The sequence below is a fragment of the Maylandia zebra genome, linkage group LG4 (genome assembly GCF_041146795.1).
Source record: "Maylandia zebra isolate NMK-2024a linkage group LG4, Mzebra_GT3a, whole genome shotgun sequence".
Lineage (NCBI taxonomy): Eukaryota > Metazoa > Chordata > Actinopteri > Cichliformes > Cichlidae > Maylandia > Maylandia zebra.
The window spans coordinates 34,095,736-34,113,874 of record NC_135170.1 but is presented as its reverse complement, the minus strand read 5'-3'; the positions used below and the strand labels follow the sequence as shown (position 1 = coordinate 34,113,874).

Here is an 18,139-nt window from a genome sequence, read left to right as displayed (position 1 = left end):
GAAATAGACAAAACCGATGTTGGGGAGGCTGGAGAAGCCAAATTAGCATGAGAATACTCACAGTGTTGTTGCTGAAGGAGCGCGGGGATGGGAGCGCGGCACCGGTCCCTCCGTCAGATACAACCTGCACAAGATTGAAGAGGAGAAAAAAAAAAGAAAACCGAGGCTGTGAGAGAGCGGCAAAGCGAGAGGGGAGAGGAGGAGGAGGAGGAGGAGAGAAGAACAGGACAAGGAGGAGGAGGAGAAGAAGAGAGAGGAGGAGGGAGCTGAGCATCTAAGGCACGCACCAACAGGAGCCCAAATAAAGAAATAAAAGGATTCCTCGAGCAATGTGCGTGTGTTTGGGCAGCGATGCTGTGTTTGTGTGTGTTGTGATGAAAGGGGGCGGGGAAGCTGGTTGTCTTTGGGAAATATAAAAACACACACACACGCTCACATGCGGGGTTGCACTTGGCCGCACAATCACATCTGACAGGTCTGATCTGTGGTCCACCTACCTCCTTATCGCTGCCTCACTCTTCCACAGTACTCTGCTCTCTCTCTCTCTCTCACAAACACTAAATCTCACTCGCTCGCTCGCTCTCTCTGTTGCTCACACTGATGCCAGAGATTCGGCCGCTACAGGGGAGCTATCGCCCTCATCACTGTATGTTGCTGGAAGAGGGAGGGCACCGTCGGATCTCCCGCCCGCCCACGCCACCCGGCCCGACCCCTCCTCCCCTCCATCTCCTCCTCCATCTCCACCTCCAATGTACAGAGAAAGAGAATGCTTCAATTGAATGAAAGCAATCCCAGCGGCATTGAGGCAATTATAGAGGCTGCTGGCACTGTTTTCTGCTTTTTTCGTCCTCCCCTCCTCTTTCTCGTTCCCTTCATCCTCTCCCGGGCTGGTGGAGAGTCTGTTTTCTCTCCCTTTTAGTTTCTCTCTGCTCCAGACATATGCCACTATTAATGTAGCTTCTGTCACTTCAGCTGTTTCGGTCAGATCACCTCCATCTCTGCTTCAACCTCCGAGGCCCAGGTAGAGTTGCCTCTCTCCCTGCCCGTCTGCACGGCTGCCAGATCCTTCTGAGCCCCCAAAAAGCTCCTCGAAACCTGACTCTTCACTCCACAAACCCGAGAGCGTAACTTAGTAACGGCACAGCGAAGAACAGAAACGCCCCAGGGAAAACTTTAATAACTATCTCTTAGGCTCCTCCTCGTGCGTTTCTGTCTTTCTCCTTGAAAAATCTGGTGCTACATATATCATCATCAAAAGAAGAGCTGTAAGTCAAACACCTCAGCCTCTAATCAGGTAGCTCTCCCTCCTTCCCCTCCACCCCCGCTCCGTGCATCCCCGCAGCCACTACTGCACTTTATCTCCCCTCAATTAACATCTTCCGAGCGAGCCTCTATTATCTTAACCACACAGAGCAGAGAGGTCCTCCGAGGAGACACCGTGGAGGACGGCTGAGCTGTGGACAGAGGGCTCCCAGCCCTGCTGCTGCCGCCGCTTCAATTCGCAGGCCTAATTAAAGCCCGAGTCAGACATGACAAACTGCGAGCGGAGGTGCAACAGAAACAAACACAGTCAGAGGCTCTGCCTGCGCGGATGCATGTAGCCCGGAGGATTCTCTTTGTGAAGATTATCTGCCAGAAAACAGACACGTTCATGTCAACGTCATGACAACATCATCCAAATCTCCTTTGACAGTTTGCTCACTTTGATTGTGCTTTTCTGTGCAGACGCCACCACCGTGTCGCGGCATCTGTACCAATGCAAAGGCTCAAGGATTCCCATAAAATATTTAAGCGATACAGCGCGTCGATGTCACGCTCGTATACGACTAATTTCCATTTTGAAAATACACCCCCTCCCTTGTGTTCGGTCGCCCTCGCTAACTTCAATTTCACCCAACGAAGCGATCAAACCGCACATTAAGCCATCAAGCTGCCCTCTTTGTCCTTGCTTCCATCACACAACAACAGTGAGAGCCGGTCCCCCCTCACACCTCCACTCCCGCCACAAAGGAAGCTTGGCTATTTGGACGTCTCTGCCGTGGACTTTGGCTGAGGCTAGACTATTAAGAGTATTCTATTACTGTTAGGTTAACCTGTCACGCTTGGATGTGGCTCTCTTTATTGTCTGGCTGCTGTGAAAGGGCAGGGGATAAAACTCAATCAGCGGGACAAACGACCACACATACCTCCATTCATCAGGACCCGGGGTTTCCCCCGGCCACCGCGCCCGCGCTGTAACGCCGCGGGGGCGGACTTGGCTCCTTAAAATTAGAGACCCTCCCCTCAGGAGCCAATCTGTCCAAGGATGGACGGATGGAGTGAAATCTTTGGTAACATCAGATTTCACTCCTTAATCACGACTTGGGGAATAGCAGCTCTAAGAGGGATGAAGGAGTTAATGCATCGACTGAGATCAAGTATTGCAGTAGACAATGCGGGGGAGTGATTAAGAAAGCAGACTAGTGATCAGTGGATGACAGGGGTCAATCCCCTGTTGGGCAATTGGGTAGTGGCCCTGGGCTATGGTACTTAGCCCCAACAAAGCAGCCAGACACTCAACTGTGTGAGTGGATAAAATGTCAAATTCAACTTCACCCTTTGCCAAGGTTCAAAGCAAGAAGATGACAGTGAACGCTTTGGTTATTAAAAAATTCATATCGTAATGAAACAGCCGTGTTCCATCTTCACACATCCCCCTGCAGCAAACACGGCACTCCTTTTTTCATGGGATCCATCAAGGGAGGGCCACAATTAAGTGACTAATTTGATTAGGAGATAATGTGAGTCCCACTTAATGGAAAGGACAGACTTCACAACACAGGCAGATTAGTTTGGTGGATGCCTGCTTATTAATTAAGACAGCCCTCCGTGCCCATATTAAGTCAAATGCACAGATGCAGTTTTAATGGGTCAAACGTAAGACAAATGGAAATTGGGATGTGGAGGAGAAAAAGAGAAGCTGCTAATACTTGACGATGAAAACTAAAAAATGACCATGAAATGTTTTAATTAAACTTGTATTAACGTCTCCTTAAAAAACAAAAGGTTTGGTGCACGCTCGCGTTAATTATCCCTTCGTAACGTAATCGGTAGCTTGTTGCTAAAACGTGCCGAAGCGCTTCTCCTCTTGAATTTCACTGTGCTGCGTCTGTGTTTCCACTGTGTGTCATTGCACACCATGGCAACAGCAAGTCATTACACTCGTTCAAATTACCTCTCTCACTGTCATTCAGGTTTTGTCTCTGATTCTGCATAAGCCTTTAGACGAACTCCTGCTTTTTATTCATGATACGATCGGCATGCTAACGCACTGCTACGACTTACGCCTCGTGCCTCGGAAGATTTGATACAACCATACAATGAATTATTTATTAATAAACTCATTTAATCTTTGAGCAAAAAGCAAATAAATGGCCCAATTTTCTCCTTTGAAAACTATAAGTAGGCCCGAATTCTTGTCTTGACTGATGCACGGTTCCTGTGAGCAGCTTTTTTATTTTTTTCCACTCTGGCCTCCTGCTTTCTTTTCTAAAGTCCAACAGATTTTGTCTGTAGCTTGTGTCCTGCATGCCCCAACGGCTGCCCAGTGCACGCTGACAATCAGCCAGATGGATCTCCAGCGCGACGATTTCTGAGTCCCTGTAGAAAAAGGTAAAAACCACAACCAAAAGCATGAGAGATTACTGTATTTGCGGCAGTCCTTGAGTTTGTGCTCGCCGTCTGGCTGGAGTATTCAGCCACTGCAGTGCTCTGTCATTCTGGGCACACAGCACACTCCCAAGCGCTCTATTTACGGTAGCCGAATCCCTGCTGCGTGGAGCAGGAAGGGTATAATCTCCCAGTGGTATTCTGGGTGGTGAATCTGCCGGTGTTGTCTGTGCATACCAATAGCAACCTCACCTCTGTCTAAGGAGTTATAATGTATAGAGAAAGAAAGAAGCGGAGAGCCGGCCAACAGAGCGCTGAGGTGTTGGAAGGGAAACGGCGGCGTCTGGTACCCCCGGTGGGGAAATACATTCGCTCCCACCAACACTACCAGTGCGAGTGTTACCACTTTGGTGTCTCCTACTCGTACCACCTGCGTCTGTACAGTCGCACCGTGCTGAATTCAATCAAGCAGTCATGTAAAACAGCTACGTCTACGTAGTGTTTATGTATGCCACCACCTGCAGACACGGGGCTCATTCTGAGAGCTATGATCATCTCGCTGCAAGAAAATGTGATGGAATTTCATTTGAAGAGAGCGTATCTGCAAACTGAAGAGGACTGTAAGAGAAGGTGTAGATTAAACTGCTGTGAGACTCGAGCATTTCTCTGACATGGGCTACAAAACATTGGATTCATCTGTATTTTTTAATCTATTTTTCCAGACGTGGTCACTTTGGTATTGCTTTTTTTTCTGGCTCTATTCAGACATACGCCCGACGCCGACAGAATGAGCCGTAGCACTCGCGTTCTGTGCTACCCGAACTCGATCAAAGCCCTCTCGATCGTGCACCGCGCCGACCGATCCTGAGACGGATAATAAAGTTACTGCTGTGTGCTCATTGCTGCTTGGAGCAATATTCATTTCTAATAGATGTTATTGAGGAAAAACTCTGCACCCCCGTTCTAATTTCGTGTGTGCAGAAAGAGCGTTGGTTTAATACATACGCACACAATTTTAATTCTTTCGCCCATGACAGAGTGAGACTCTCAGACTGGATGTCTTACACCAGCCTTTGCCTCTTCATGATCTTGTTAGCAGCAACCATGTCTGAACTGACCAACTCGAGACGCAGGAAAGAGACGTGAGCTTATGCAGTCTTGGGTTTGCCTTTTCTGTTAACATGAAGGCACGCATTTAATCGTGTTAAACCTGAATGCTGCTGTGAGGACTGTCCTTGCAACTTTTACTAATGCCTGAAGCTGACATTGTGGAAAGGAGCGCTACATGGATGCGAGCGCAGACGCATCGCACCGCAATGCCCTGAAGTAACGAAGCGCAACAATGCTACACGACGGCTAGTGTCTGAGGCGTCAGGTGACTTCCCTCTCGGCTATGCGTGCCCGATGAGGCCTCGGCTTCCTTTCTGAATACGATTTGTGCTGAGAACTGGGCGAGCCCAGGGTGAGAGCCAAACCGACAATGCTGAGATGGAGGGAAGATTCAGAGAGCCTCTGTTCTCTCACTGGGGGATCCCCCACATCATTTAGCGCCTCATGCAGATCGCTGCTAGTGGTAACACAGCCCTCTGGGCCTGGGGAATTAATGTACCAAGCAATGGCAGAAGTGATTTATTAAAATAACACAGCCTGATGAGAGAGGGACCAGGGCTGCTCTTCCTCAGCTCAGCCCCATATGTCACAGAGGGAGGAAGTGGAATCATATAGGTGCTACAGCGAAGAGCAACAAAGGAGAGACTGAGAGAAAGTGGAAAGCCACTACACAAATTGTGCAACAGTCCTCGCTGTCATTGCCTATTTATTTACCCTCTTTCCATTTGAGTCAGGCCTTGTATTAAATTGATCCCTCCTGCCGCGTTTTGCCTTGTTGAACAAGCGCAAAGCCCCGTTAAGTGTCTGTGAAAGGCTGGTGATTGTGTTTGCGGCGCCCCGGGTGTGATGTGGCCGTCTGCTCCCCTCTATCTCCCCCGGACAGACGGGATTAGAGGCTGAGAGAGGGGCTGAATGACCCTCTAGGGGGGGACAAGAGACAGGCAGGCTGTGAGCAGCTTGGTCTAGAGCTCACACGCAAATACACAGTGACAAATACAGGCCTGTGCACACACAGACTCTCAGCAGCACAAGCACAAAGTGTTTAAGCTTAGCTTGCCCCCAGACAGAGGCACGGCCATCCGGAGGCTTGGCCACGCGCAGAGGTAGACACGCACTTATCCACGAGCTCGCTTATTAGCTACAGCGGCAGCACCAGTGAAAAGCCTATGTATCCTCTCGCTGCTGGTGATATAAAACATCTGCTGTGTTGTTAAACATCTGCTGTTTAATAGTTCATATCTCTGATATTTTATCATTTTTCATTGAGCTAATCAAGATTTGCATAAATTCCTGCTGATATCGTTCCCGCCTGCTACTGTAGAGTGACAGCGGGTGATTTCATATGTACTGAAATAAAGGAGCCGATGCAGTTTCCTCGCAGAACCTGCGATGGTTACGGGCAGCCCCTCGTCACTACTAGGATGTCAAAAATGGCGATTTTTCTCTAAGCTGCTGACGTCTTAAGTATATGCACAAGGTGTCCTTGAGCATCCTTTATGGCAACAGCGAGAAGCATCTCTGACTCCCAACTCATCACACATGGATGCTCATCATAAAGGACACTAGGTAAGTGTCATATTGCAACATGCAATATGAAAAATTACAAAATCTACTCATGCAGATTTCACCGGCTTAACCCAAACAATTAGTTTACAGCTAACCATTGTTTTTAGTTTTTGTCAAAGGCGAATGAGTGAAAACCAATCAAATGCTTGCTGCATTGCAACTCCTCCAAGCTCATAATGTTTACGCCTTTATGACTGACATATTTTGGCGTCCAATATTGCCTCTGGTTTGGTCACTGCAGTAAGAGGTCTAAAATTTGCATGCATTTCCATCTTATGCTTGCAAGCTCATCCAGCGTGGCTGACTATACATACAAGAGCGGAGTAATTTCAAATGACTGAACGACAAACACAGGTCGGAGGAAAAAAAAACAGAAAAGGAAGTGAAGTGGATTTTTTAGGAGACACTGATATAGTCAGATACAAATTTAACTCCAATGTAGCGGAATCTGAGATTTAAAGCGGCTTTCCCCCAACAAAAATGGATTCCTGGAAAAATAACTGCAGTCTTCACAGATCCCTGAGAGGCTGCCGCACACATCTCCCAGCCTGCTCCATCTGATCGACGGAGCCCCCAGGGGATGTTACTGTACCGCTCCCCCCGTCAAAGCAATGGAGCAGCACTCATTCACATCAAGGAGCACACTTTGAATCCATTCAGATCAGATGATTACGATGCTGGGCACCTTCCTCGGTGGGGCAGATAAGTGGAGAGGCTCCATCCGACATTTACATCTCATACACCTCATCAAACACTGGGTCTTTGTAGTCATGTGTTACATTTGAATAAAGCAAAGCTGGAATTTTTAAGCAGTGTGAAAATTCATCAAACCTTCCATCCGGTGAGGCCCTTGTCTCTCCTAGCAAATAACTCTTGGTTACCTTATTCAAACTGAAAGTGGCAGGGCTCAAATCAAATCAAGTCCAATCAAATTGCGCTCGGGTGAAAAAGTGAGGAGTGGGGACGGAAAGGGAAAGGGAAAGGGCTCAAAAACAGTCACGTTTTCTCAGAGTTCAAGTTCTCTCAACCTTTTAATGGCTCGCTGCTGAAATTTACTAAATAATGCAGGTGAATTTGCACAAAGCTCGTTTTCTTAAAAGCAGCAACAGCTTCGTTAAAGACAAAGTCAGGAGGAGAGGAAGGTAAAGAAGGCAGTGCAGAGACTATAGAGATCAGTGTGAGCTTTGAAGATTTAAAAGGTGTGTTATGTTCAAAACGGCGACCTTTCTTTGTGTAATTCTGTCACTTGATAGAAGAAACGTGTTAGAAAAAGGCAAATGTTTATCCATTTACCTGAAAAGGAGGACTAGCTAAAGGAAACCTGTCCTTTATAAACGCATTAAGAGACCGACACGTCGTCAAATTCCTTTACACGATGAATGCATCCAGACAGAAAAAGACCTGAATGGAGACAAAGGCAGAGATAGAGAGCGAGAGGCAACCACGATTTCTTCCTCTGCCTCCAGCTTGAACTTTCGGGGCAAAGATGAAATAAAATAACAATGGGTTACTATAGAAATAACGCTGGAGCTCATAACTAAGTAGCTGGGAGAGATGGGGAGCATCTGAAGGAGGTGGTGGTGGTGGTAGTGGTGGGTGGGGGGGAGGAGGTTTGGAGGGGGTCCAGCTTTTATCTGTCAGCCGCAATCCTCCATCATCAAAGCTCTTCACCACTTTCAGGGCCAGGATGCAAAGACACCAGTAGATCATTAGTCTCCAGTGAAGAACAGTAATTTATCCGAGTGTTTTTTTTTCTTCTTTTCCACAAAAGTTGAGAGGAGTGAAAGAAGGTTTGTGTGGGTAAGAAGGATAGAAAAAAACGACAGAAAGAGGGAGTAATCTTTTTTCAGTAAGTCAATTTCTCTGGGCACTAACCTAGCTCCCTTTGGGCTAGCGGTGCAGGTATCAAGCCTGCGGTCTGACGGGCTCCTCTCTCTGTGAAGCACTAGCCCTTTGCAGCACATCAATACACTGAACTTTTCCAGCAGAGTACCTGAGCTCTCCTGCATGACCCGCTTCTCCTTTATCTATTCTGTTTAAAGATACCAGTTGCAGGAGAAGGAGCTTGATTACCTCCTGGGACAGCCCCGCTCCTCTTTAAGTTTTCCAAGTGAGAAAGTGTTCAGAAGTTTGTTGACAGATCTCTGCTGCAGCGGGAGGGAGCGATGGACATGGTAACCTTGGCTCTCCAAAGGACAAACTGAGAGTTTTGAAAAGATCAAGCGGGAGGGATTTTGTTTATGCAGGAGATGGACGGGAGCAGAACGGAACGGGGAAAGCAAGCGAGCAAGGGGGAGACGAGCGACTCGAAGGAATAACCTTAACGCCTGACCCTAACAGAAAGGGCATACTGTGGCTCCATCATGCTGTGGAGGGAATTTCGCTGGCAAAGGTCACTGCAAATCAATCACAGTGATCAGGAATATTCGTCTTTATCCTGTGATGAAATATTTCTTTCCGGGTGGGAGCAGATACTTGCAGGATAACAGTACTGCCATCCATATAGCAGGACGGCTACTGACAGTGGAAACAATTAGCTATGCTCCCTTTTAGTCAACTGATCTCTGACTAACTGAACAACTAAACCATGTGTTTGACAGTGTTCACAGCCAGTATATATCAAAAAAAGAAAATATATAGCATTCCTTCTCTTCAGTAGACTTCTAGAGACTTTATGAACAAATGCTACTGTATTTTCCACACTTTAAGGCTCACTTAAAATCCTTAAATATTCTCAAAAATCGACAGTGCGCCTTATGTATGACTTCTGGTTGTGCTTACTGACCTCTAACTGATTTTATGTGGTACACGACGCTCAAAAATCTTTAAAAATTTGTTTTAGTATGACTTTGGTAAGCTATGAAGCCGCACCGCTCGATGGATTGTTGGAGCCTCGCGGAGTAATCTGTGTCCAAAACTCCGTCTTCTTCATGTCCCAAAACAAACACTGCAGCATCACTGAGAGTTACAAACTGTCTGAATTCTGTAATAAAATGATCAGTGTTGCTGCTTTACCAGGTGTAACAATTAAGTCTAACATCCAGGCATCCATGAAAACAGAATTTATTACATTTAACGTTAGACGTTAGCAGGAAGTTAGCTCGCTAGCTTCCACCTAAACAGGATATAGCATGTTCTGACTGAGAGATTTCTGAAACATTCAAACGTACAGCTCTGCTACCACTTCCAGCATAAATGAAGACAGAAAAATAAACAGCAGTGACGTTTGTAGGGTTACTGAAGTTGGACTAGGTGGTATATAACGATGTGCTACGTGTTTGCTAGCGACACAGCTATGTTAGCATAACATAAACAGTGAAGCTGCAGGATGAACGCTAACTTTCTTCCACTCGATAAAAGTTAACGTGAGGGTTCCTGATGGTTAGGGACAAATGCAATCGCATGGCAGGATGCTGTAAACGGACCAAACTTCGGTCAGGAGAACAACTGAGATAATGCATCCACAATACTAGTTATTAATATACTGCAACAACATGGGAATAGAGCAGCTGTGATAGAATACAGCATTAATGAATCAATGGTACAGAAGTGGAGGAAGCAAGAAGATTCAGTTGAGTAAAGTTTGACTTATCTAACTGTTTTGTTTTGCTTAATGCGCCTTATGGTCCGAAAAATACGGTAAATGATTTTCCTGTAATCTGTCAACCGACTGGATATACGGATCTAGGACTCCCGTCATGGATGTCTGGCCAAGATAAAGCAACATCACTCAAATCCTTTTCATGTGAATACGAATACAGATAATAGTCTGGTTAAAAGCAAGTTGTGCAGAGCTGAACTAAAGGTATTTAGATGTGTCAACCTGCCTGACTAGCTTTCACTCATTCATTGTTGCTGCTTTTGTACAATAGAGACAGAAAAAAACGTTGACGTAAAAGCCTCTGTTGATAAGAAAAGTTACTTAACTTTTACATGAAAGTCTCGCTTAAACAATTCAGTATTTTAAAAAATGCACAAATTGTTTAAACAAGGTGTTTGAGTAACTGTGTGTTTGCAGCTCGATATATAAGCTAAGAAATGTGCACCAGGCAGTGACTCGGAGAATCTTATACTCATCTGTAATCTGTACGTCGTGTTTAATGAGGAAGAATGCCTGCACAGGCAAACATTCAAGCAATTCAGCACTGTGACTACAGTGTATTTGGACAATACACCATACATCTCGTCAAGCCTGTATAATGGATTCGTGTGTCAGGGTGTGACCTAAGGTGTTTCCTGAGGAGCGCTGTGTGTTTCCAGGCCTTCATAAAAGCCCTTTCGTTGTATAGTTGTGTGCGTCACTGTGTGTGTGTCTGGCTTTGTAGTTGCCGGGCTCCACAGGTACACAGGCCATCGATCACACGACGCGGCCATTATACACAGGCAGGGGTGGAGGTGGATAATGCTCCCACCACTGCCACCGCCGGGGCCTCGACCGCTTGAGGGTCAAGCGTTTGGCTGGCCAGCGGTAATCAAGCAGACAGCGGGGCTGGCTGTCTGCATGACAAATCATGTCACCGGCACTCATCTGTAGACTTGAGCACGCAAATACACCTGGCCCACCTACGCACAGCCCATCTACCGGGTTGCTTTTGGGATGTAAAAAGAAGAAAATGCGAGAGGTAGCATTAACCAACAACATCTGTCACAGATTGGTTAGAGAACAACCTGCACTACTTTTTCTTAACAAAACCAAAAATGTGTTTAATTCAGGTCCACAAAAGGAAATGATTTCAAACTGATTTCATTTGTTTTTGGTGAAACTGGTCTGTTCTGGGACCTCCCTGGCCTTCCAGGCAACATGTAAAAAGCCCGAAGCTTAAACACCAAATTAAAGAACTCTGCAGTTAACAAAGTAGGCATGGATGACAAGAGACGTGTTATTCACTAAATAACAAACAGCAGGAAAAGCAGGGTCTGCGGTGGGTTGCATAGCTGCTTGCAGAGGCACCACAGGTAAAGTTTCAACTGATGTAGGCGGGCATCTGGGGGTACCGTTTGATCTGTAGCTTCTAAAATATGGAGTAATACAATATTATGCAAAAGTATTGAGTCACCCCTCATTTTATTATATTTTAAAGTGGTCTTGAGCAAAGATTCTCCAGGATTTCTGGAGGTTTTTCCCAAGTTTTTGCCATGGACATTGGCTAATTCTTCACTTTTTCAGTACAGTCAGTGCGCTTGACCATTTTAGCAGAAATTTTTTTGTGTGTGTGCTTGTTTGTTGAACCACTTAACACTAACAAATGAATCATTTAAGCATTAAATAGGCAACTAACTCAAAGGATGAACCAGTGTTGAGTGAACACAGAAAAAAAAATCACATTTTAAAATGTATCTTTGCAAGAAGACACAATGTTTCCATTGCTTTGGTTAAAACTATGAAAATTACCAAAGACAACACAGTTTTATAGGCATAAAATAATATTGTTGCTCCAACAAAGTGATTCCCAAAGCACTATTAGCCAAAAACATGGTACATTTTGGCTTGGTGTGCAGTGTGTCCTTATAAGAATTGAAGAAATTGGACAAGTGAAGAAGTGGTAACGCTTAAAAAACTCATATACTCAAGAAACAGAAAAAAAAATTCAGAAAAGACCTGACACAGGACCTGAGAAATGCATCTGACCCTTCAGTTCCATCTACTGTTCGCCAAAGCTTCATTAGAAATGGCCTCAGTGGAGGGTTGGCTGTCAAGAAACCATTGTTAAGGAAGAGAAACGGGGAGAAAAGGCTGAGGTCTGCCAAATTACACAAGAACTGGATGGAAAGGCAACAGGAACTGGAAACAGGTCTGATGAATCCAAGTTTGACATTTTTGGTTCAAATTATCATCAGTTTGTACAGAGGCGGTCACGAGAGAGGTCCAACAGTGAGTCTACAGCCATCTGTGAAACACGGTGGAGGCTCTGTCGTGGTTTAGGTCCATTTCAACCAGTGATGTTGGAGATCTCATTAAAACTAAACATAGAAAATCATAGTCAGATTTCTATCCACCATAACATTTATTTGACAATGCGTTGGGGACGATGATTCCAAACACAATGCAAATGCAGGAAAAACATACCTGGATTGTAAAACACACAATGACCACCGTCAGTCAAGGATTGGCCTCCCAGAGCCCAGATCTTATTGTTATTGAAGCAGTGGGGGATCCACAAGACAGCCAACAACCAAAGAAGGCCTTTGCATGTCTTTTAAGATATCTGGAGAACTATTCCTGCAGACTATGCACCATAACACTGCCTAATCTAAAGAAGGGCATCAAAAAAGCCAAACACCATTACAAAAAGAAGGTAGAAGAACACTTCTCCAACTCCAACCCCCGACGCATGTGGCAAGGACTCCAGACCATCACAGACTACAGGACCACCAAACCCTCCCCCGCATCCTCTGATGTCTCCTTCCTCAACGAGCTCAACAACTTTTATGCTCGTTTTGAGCGAGGGAACCCCACAACCACAACCAAAGCAGACATGACGCCAGACCACCAACCTATGACTCTCTCCCCCACCGATGTAGGAGCGGTGCTGAGCAGGATCAATGTCCACAAGGCTGCAGGCCCTGATGGCATCCCCGGGCGTGTTCTCAGAGCGTGTTCTGGGGAGCTTGCAGGAGTGCTCACAGACATATTCAATCTGTCCTTGGCCCACGCTGTGGTACCGGCCTGCTTCAAATCCACCTCCATCGTCCCGATACCCAAAAACTCCAACCCATCTTGCCTCAATGATTACCGCCCAGTAGCACTCACCCCCATCATCACTAAGTGCTTAGAGCGACTGGTCCTAGCACACTTCAAATCCTGTCTCCCCCCCACCCTGGACCCCCACCAATTCGCATACCGCCGGAACAGGAGCACAGAGGATGCAGTCTCCATCGCAATGCACTCTGTCCTCTCACACCTGGACAACAACAACACCTACGCCAGAATGCTGTTTATAGACTTCAGTTCAGCATTCAATACAATCCACCCCTCACAACTCATCAGGAAACTGACAGACCTGGGTATCAGTTCCCTCATCTGCAAATGGTTACTGGACTTCCTGACCAACCGCCCCCAACATGTCCGGCTGGATAACCGCTGCTCATCTACCATCACAATGAACACCGGTGTACCACAAGGCTGTGTGATGAGCCCTTTCCTCTACTCCCTCTTCACCCACGACTGCAGACCTGCTGATGGTTCCAACACCATCATTAAGTTTGCAGATGACACCACGGTGATTGGCCTCATCAGTGACAACGATGAGGCCGCCTACAGGGAGGAGGTGGATCGTCTGGCTGAGTGGTGCGACAGAAACAACCTGCTGCTTAACACCGAGAAGACCAAGGGGCTCATCGTGGACTACAGGAGGAATGCTGACCCACATCCACCCATCCACATTAAGGGGACGGCTGTGGAGCGTGTGAGCAGCTTCAAGTTCCTGGGAGTCCACATCTCCGAGGATCTCACCTGGACGACCAACTGCTCCAAGCTGGTCAAGAAGGCTCACCAGCGCCTCTTCTTCTTGAGGACTCTGAGGAAGAACCACCTGTCCTCAGACATCCTGGTGAACTTCTATCGCTGCACCATCGAGAGCATCCTGACCAACTGTATAACAGTCTGGTACGGGAACTGCTCTGCCTCGGACCGGAAGGCGTTGCAGAGGGTCGTGAAAACTGCCCAGCGCATCGCCGGAGCACCACTTCCTGCCATAAAAGACATCTACAGGAAGCGGTGTCTGAAAAGGGCTGGGAAAATCATCAAAGACCCCAGTCACCCATCACATGGACTCTTCACCCTCCTGCCCTCTGGGAGGCGCCACAGGAGCCTCCGGACTAAGACCACCAGGTACCGGAACAGCTTCTTCCCCACAGCTGTCAGACTCCTGAACTCTGCCTCCTGACATCTGACCCACGTTAAACTCATGGACTGAACATACACACACCCACAATGGACAACTGTACCCTCAAACACACAATAATAACATGGAGTGAACCACCACTCACAACCACTAGCACTTTATATAGCCTCTGTAGAAACTATCTACACCCTCACTTATCTTAACTGCACTACTGTATAGCTCTGTGTAAATAATCATTCTGTACATTCGATAATCTTTAATCCTACAACTGTTTACAACTTGCATAGTTCCCATTTCTGTATAGCTGTATATCTCAGATTCCTGTAAAGTTATTTATTTCATATTCTGTATAGTTTTTCATATTTATATCCTGTTCATATCCTGTACATAGCTTGTACTCACTACAGCCTGTACATACTTATAGTTATAGAATATTCACAACATACTTCATACCGTGTACATTATAACATACCATAATAGACCCATTTCTGTAATATACTCACATATCTATATTATTGCTAATATATATTGTAATATATCTATATCACTAAAGCACTTCTGGATGGATGCAAACTGCATTTCGTTGCCCTGTACCTGTGCATGTGCAATGACAATAAAGTTGAATTCTATTCTATTCTATTCTATTCTAAGAATAAAGGCGACCTCAACTAATATTGACATTCAGTCTTCTTAGAATTTGTAAACTCTTTATTTCTCTTGTTTACTGCATTTTAAAGGCACGTTTGAAGGTTTCAATAAACTGCTGCATCTATTTCCCATCTTCAAAGCAAAGCATAACTCATAGAAGAGTGACTCAAGACTTTTGCACAATGCTGTAGATCTAAAGTGCAAAGTTTGGCATTTTGTGTGTTTTTGGACAAAAGCTCTGCATTGCATGAAGATGTAATTTTTATCAGATAGCACAGCAAACTAATTGTTGGTTTCGGTGTCTTCGGGGGATTTGTTTATGAACTAAAAAAAGACAAAGTAACCAGTGTTATCCTTTAAAGCTGCTGCATGAGATATCTCTGCAATAATGCAGTAACCTCATTAACTTCAAACCAGGAAATGAGGCAGAAACAAAGAAGAGCGTTTTATCCCTAATTGCGCAACTAGCTGAAGAGTGAAGATTCAAAACGGGCGAGATAAATTTAAACTTGTTCCTGTGAGAAGCGAGCTGGGTTCACCAGCGACAGCTACACCTGCTCAACACCTCCGCCTTCACCAATCAAAAAGACACTCAAGACCGACATGTGTGCATAAACTGATAAAGTTTTGTAGAGAAAAAAGAAAACCCCAATAAAGTATCTTTACATCCAGCTGCTATTTGTTGTCAACACCTGGAACTGGCCACAAAATACTATCTATAGCCTAATTAAGAAAAACAATGCAAATAGCAGGTAAAGACAACAGTCTGTGTTTCAAGTCTAGATTCAGATTGCATTTGGCAAATTTTTAATTTGCTGAAGAACTCGACAATTATGCAAACTGTCGACGAAAAGCCTAAACATCTGCTATTTGAGCTTCCCGAGTGCAGGTGGAGGACTGAGCGAAAGGAAGCGAGCGAGACGCAGATGGGGAAGGAGACAGAAAGAGAAGAAGACAGTAAGAGAAGGAGACAGAAATAGAGGAGAGCAGATAAAGAGAGGGGAGAGGATGTGGTGAGGAAGCAGAGCGTAGTAGAGCCGGCCGCTGGGACTGTGAGGAATGAGCTGGCTGTGCTATAGGAGGCCTTAATGAGCATTCTCTCTAAACCCTGGAGAGTCTCTCTACAGCTCTCGTCCAATCTCTGTCTTTTCTCACAGCCAGCGAGGTGCAGACACACAAAGCTGCTCGTATGATGCCGTATGCACAAGTGCATACAAGAACGTAAAGAAAGGAAGGCACCGCCTCAAACGTGCTCCTGATCGCCCCTGACTGGTGAGCTGGAATTCGTCCAGTTATAATTCACTGTCGCCTCTGCAGGGCACACGGTCGCTTAAATCCTCTCTCATAATGAAACAACATTAACTGGCTACGTGACACAGTTCTCTCTGCTACTGCAGACAACACTAATATCTTGCTCTATTTCAATTCCATTGCATTCAATTGGTACAGTGAAGCCAGCATGGATCCTAATAAACCAATAAACACCTGGGAACCAAAGGGAGAAGTGTGGCAGCTACGCTCAGATAATAGCCACTTTATGCATTAACAAAACACCTGTGGTAATAATGGTTTCCTACTGTAGGTGCATGTGTTTTTTTCCTCTCTGCAGACTAATGTGCCCTTGATTCTCTTCTGACTTATCCCTCCCCCCAGCTGTAGTTATGGATGGAGGGGTACGACAGATGAACCCTAAGCATCTGTGTGCAAAAGCCTCTGGTTTTATCCGCCGCCTTCTTAAAAAACAGCCTCTTTATTTTTCCCAGGGAAACTGCTAAATGACAAGGTGTCTTGAAATATGGCTCGATGCGTGCGGGCCTGAAAAATGGAAAAATGATGAACAACGGGACAAAAAAATTCAGGGAAAACAAGTTGCAGAGGTGACGGGAACAGCTGTAAATCTGGCTCCGGGACAGGGCAGGAGATGAGGCGGGGACGCAATCACCGGAGCAAGCGGGTGTACGCGCCGTGTTTATTTTCTGCCTTACTGTGTGCACAGGTATCTGCTGAGGTTAAAGAATCGGCAGCCCTTATTTAACAAAACGATTAGACCTCTCCGTTACCTCTCAATTCCAGCCTTGAGTGCCTATGAAGCTGCTGTGCCTGAGCTGGCCGGAACTTGGAAACCATCCAGAGTCTCTGAACAACTCACTCTCATTAACTATTAACCAGTGACTCAAGCCTTAAATCATCTCGGTGGTCCCCAGCCTGCTGACCCTGCTGTGGATGGTGAAGGCAGCAGCGGAGCGCCGTTTCATCAAAGCTAGCCCATCGTACACCCTGCTGATTTAATGGGCTACAATTACAATACTTCTGACACAATATATGGGCAAACATTTATAGATTTTCCTCCCTCCAACTCCACAGCACTCTGCGCCAATACATTTATTTCTCTCCCCCACAAACCTGCATGACGACCACAGTGTTGGTATTACTAAATTACATGTTGCAAATTCAGCTCCGCACTGACCTAGAGGCCCGAGCATATGGTGAGTGCTGCATTGCCCGAGCCTGTTGCACCACGTGTGCCGCACGAATCGACGTGCCGTACAGCAGAGCGTCCCTATAGGTATGATCCCTTATTTCAAACCCCTCCAGGAGGGCTGAAGACGTCACACGCTGTTGTTTAAAACATCACGGTGAAACCATATGGCTGACCTGCTATTTATGTATATCTGGTCTGATTAAGTCAGGCCTAGAGGCCCCAGAGTACAGCCGTTAGTTGATGGTGACTGGAATGGGCTACTAGGACGACACCGCGCTCGATCACGTGCAGTGGAAAAAAAAAATTAGACAACACTCCCCTGAGTACCGTGCCTTGTTTTTGTTCCGTCGTTAAAGAAGACATGCTAATGTGCGTCTCGCTATAAGTGGATCACAACTGAGAGTGCACAGAGCTCTGGGTCGTCATCAATCATGCCACTGATGTTTATTGATTCCGTCCAGACTCATTATGACATCCAAGAGGTGCCTCGTCTCCAACACGTGTCCAAACACTGGTGCAGTTGGGAATCTGGAGATGTTTCGTGCTCGGTTACATGTGTCAAGGAAGGTTTTCGGTCAAAGAGTCGCAGTGGGCTGGTCACGTCACGTCTGCCAGACTCATCTCTAAAGATTTTCACTTAAGACAACATATTTTTCATAACCAACAGTTTTAACTGATGCTCATTTCTTATCCTTGAACCAACGCTGAACCCTGACACCCACACAGACACCCACTGTCCTCTAACTATGCTAAACCTGGCATGTCACCAGCTTTTCTTTGAAGGTCACCTCACTGAAATTGATGTCTCCTGGGGTAAGACAGCAGACTGCAGTTTGACTCG

General features: G+C 46.0%; 1 protein-coding gene across 12 annotated transcripts in view; it reads right to left on the bottom strand.

The window, feature by feature from the left end:
• The window catches only part of LOC101487767 (RNA binding protein fox-1 homolog 3), a 431,072-nt gene that overhangs the window by 270,623 nt on the left and 142,310 nt on the right, over positions 1-18,139 (bottom strand). For 3 of the 12 annotated variants that reach the window (XM_076883451.1, XM_012920561.3, XM_012920562.3), the window contains one exon: positions 62-124. The exons of 1 other annotated variant lie outside the window; for it this stretch is intronic. Coding sequence is in view for 6 of the 11 variants with exons in the window: in XM_076883449.1 (XP_076739564.1) it covers positions 62-274 (213 nt within the window). In the remaining 5 variants the exon portion in view is untranslated. 8 more of the 12 variants (XM_076883449.1, XM_004556389.5, XM_076883447.1 and 5 more) reach the window with 5 other exon arrangements.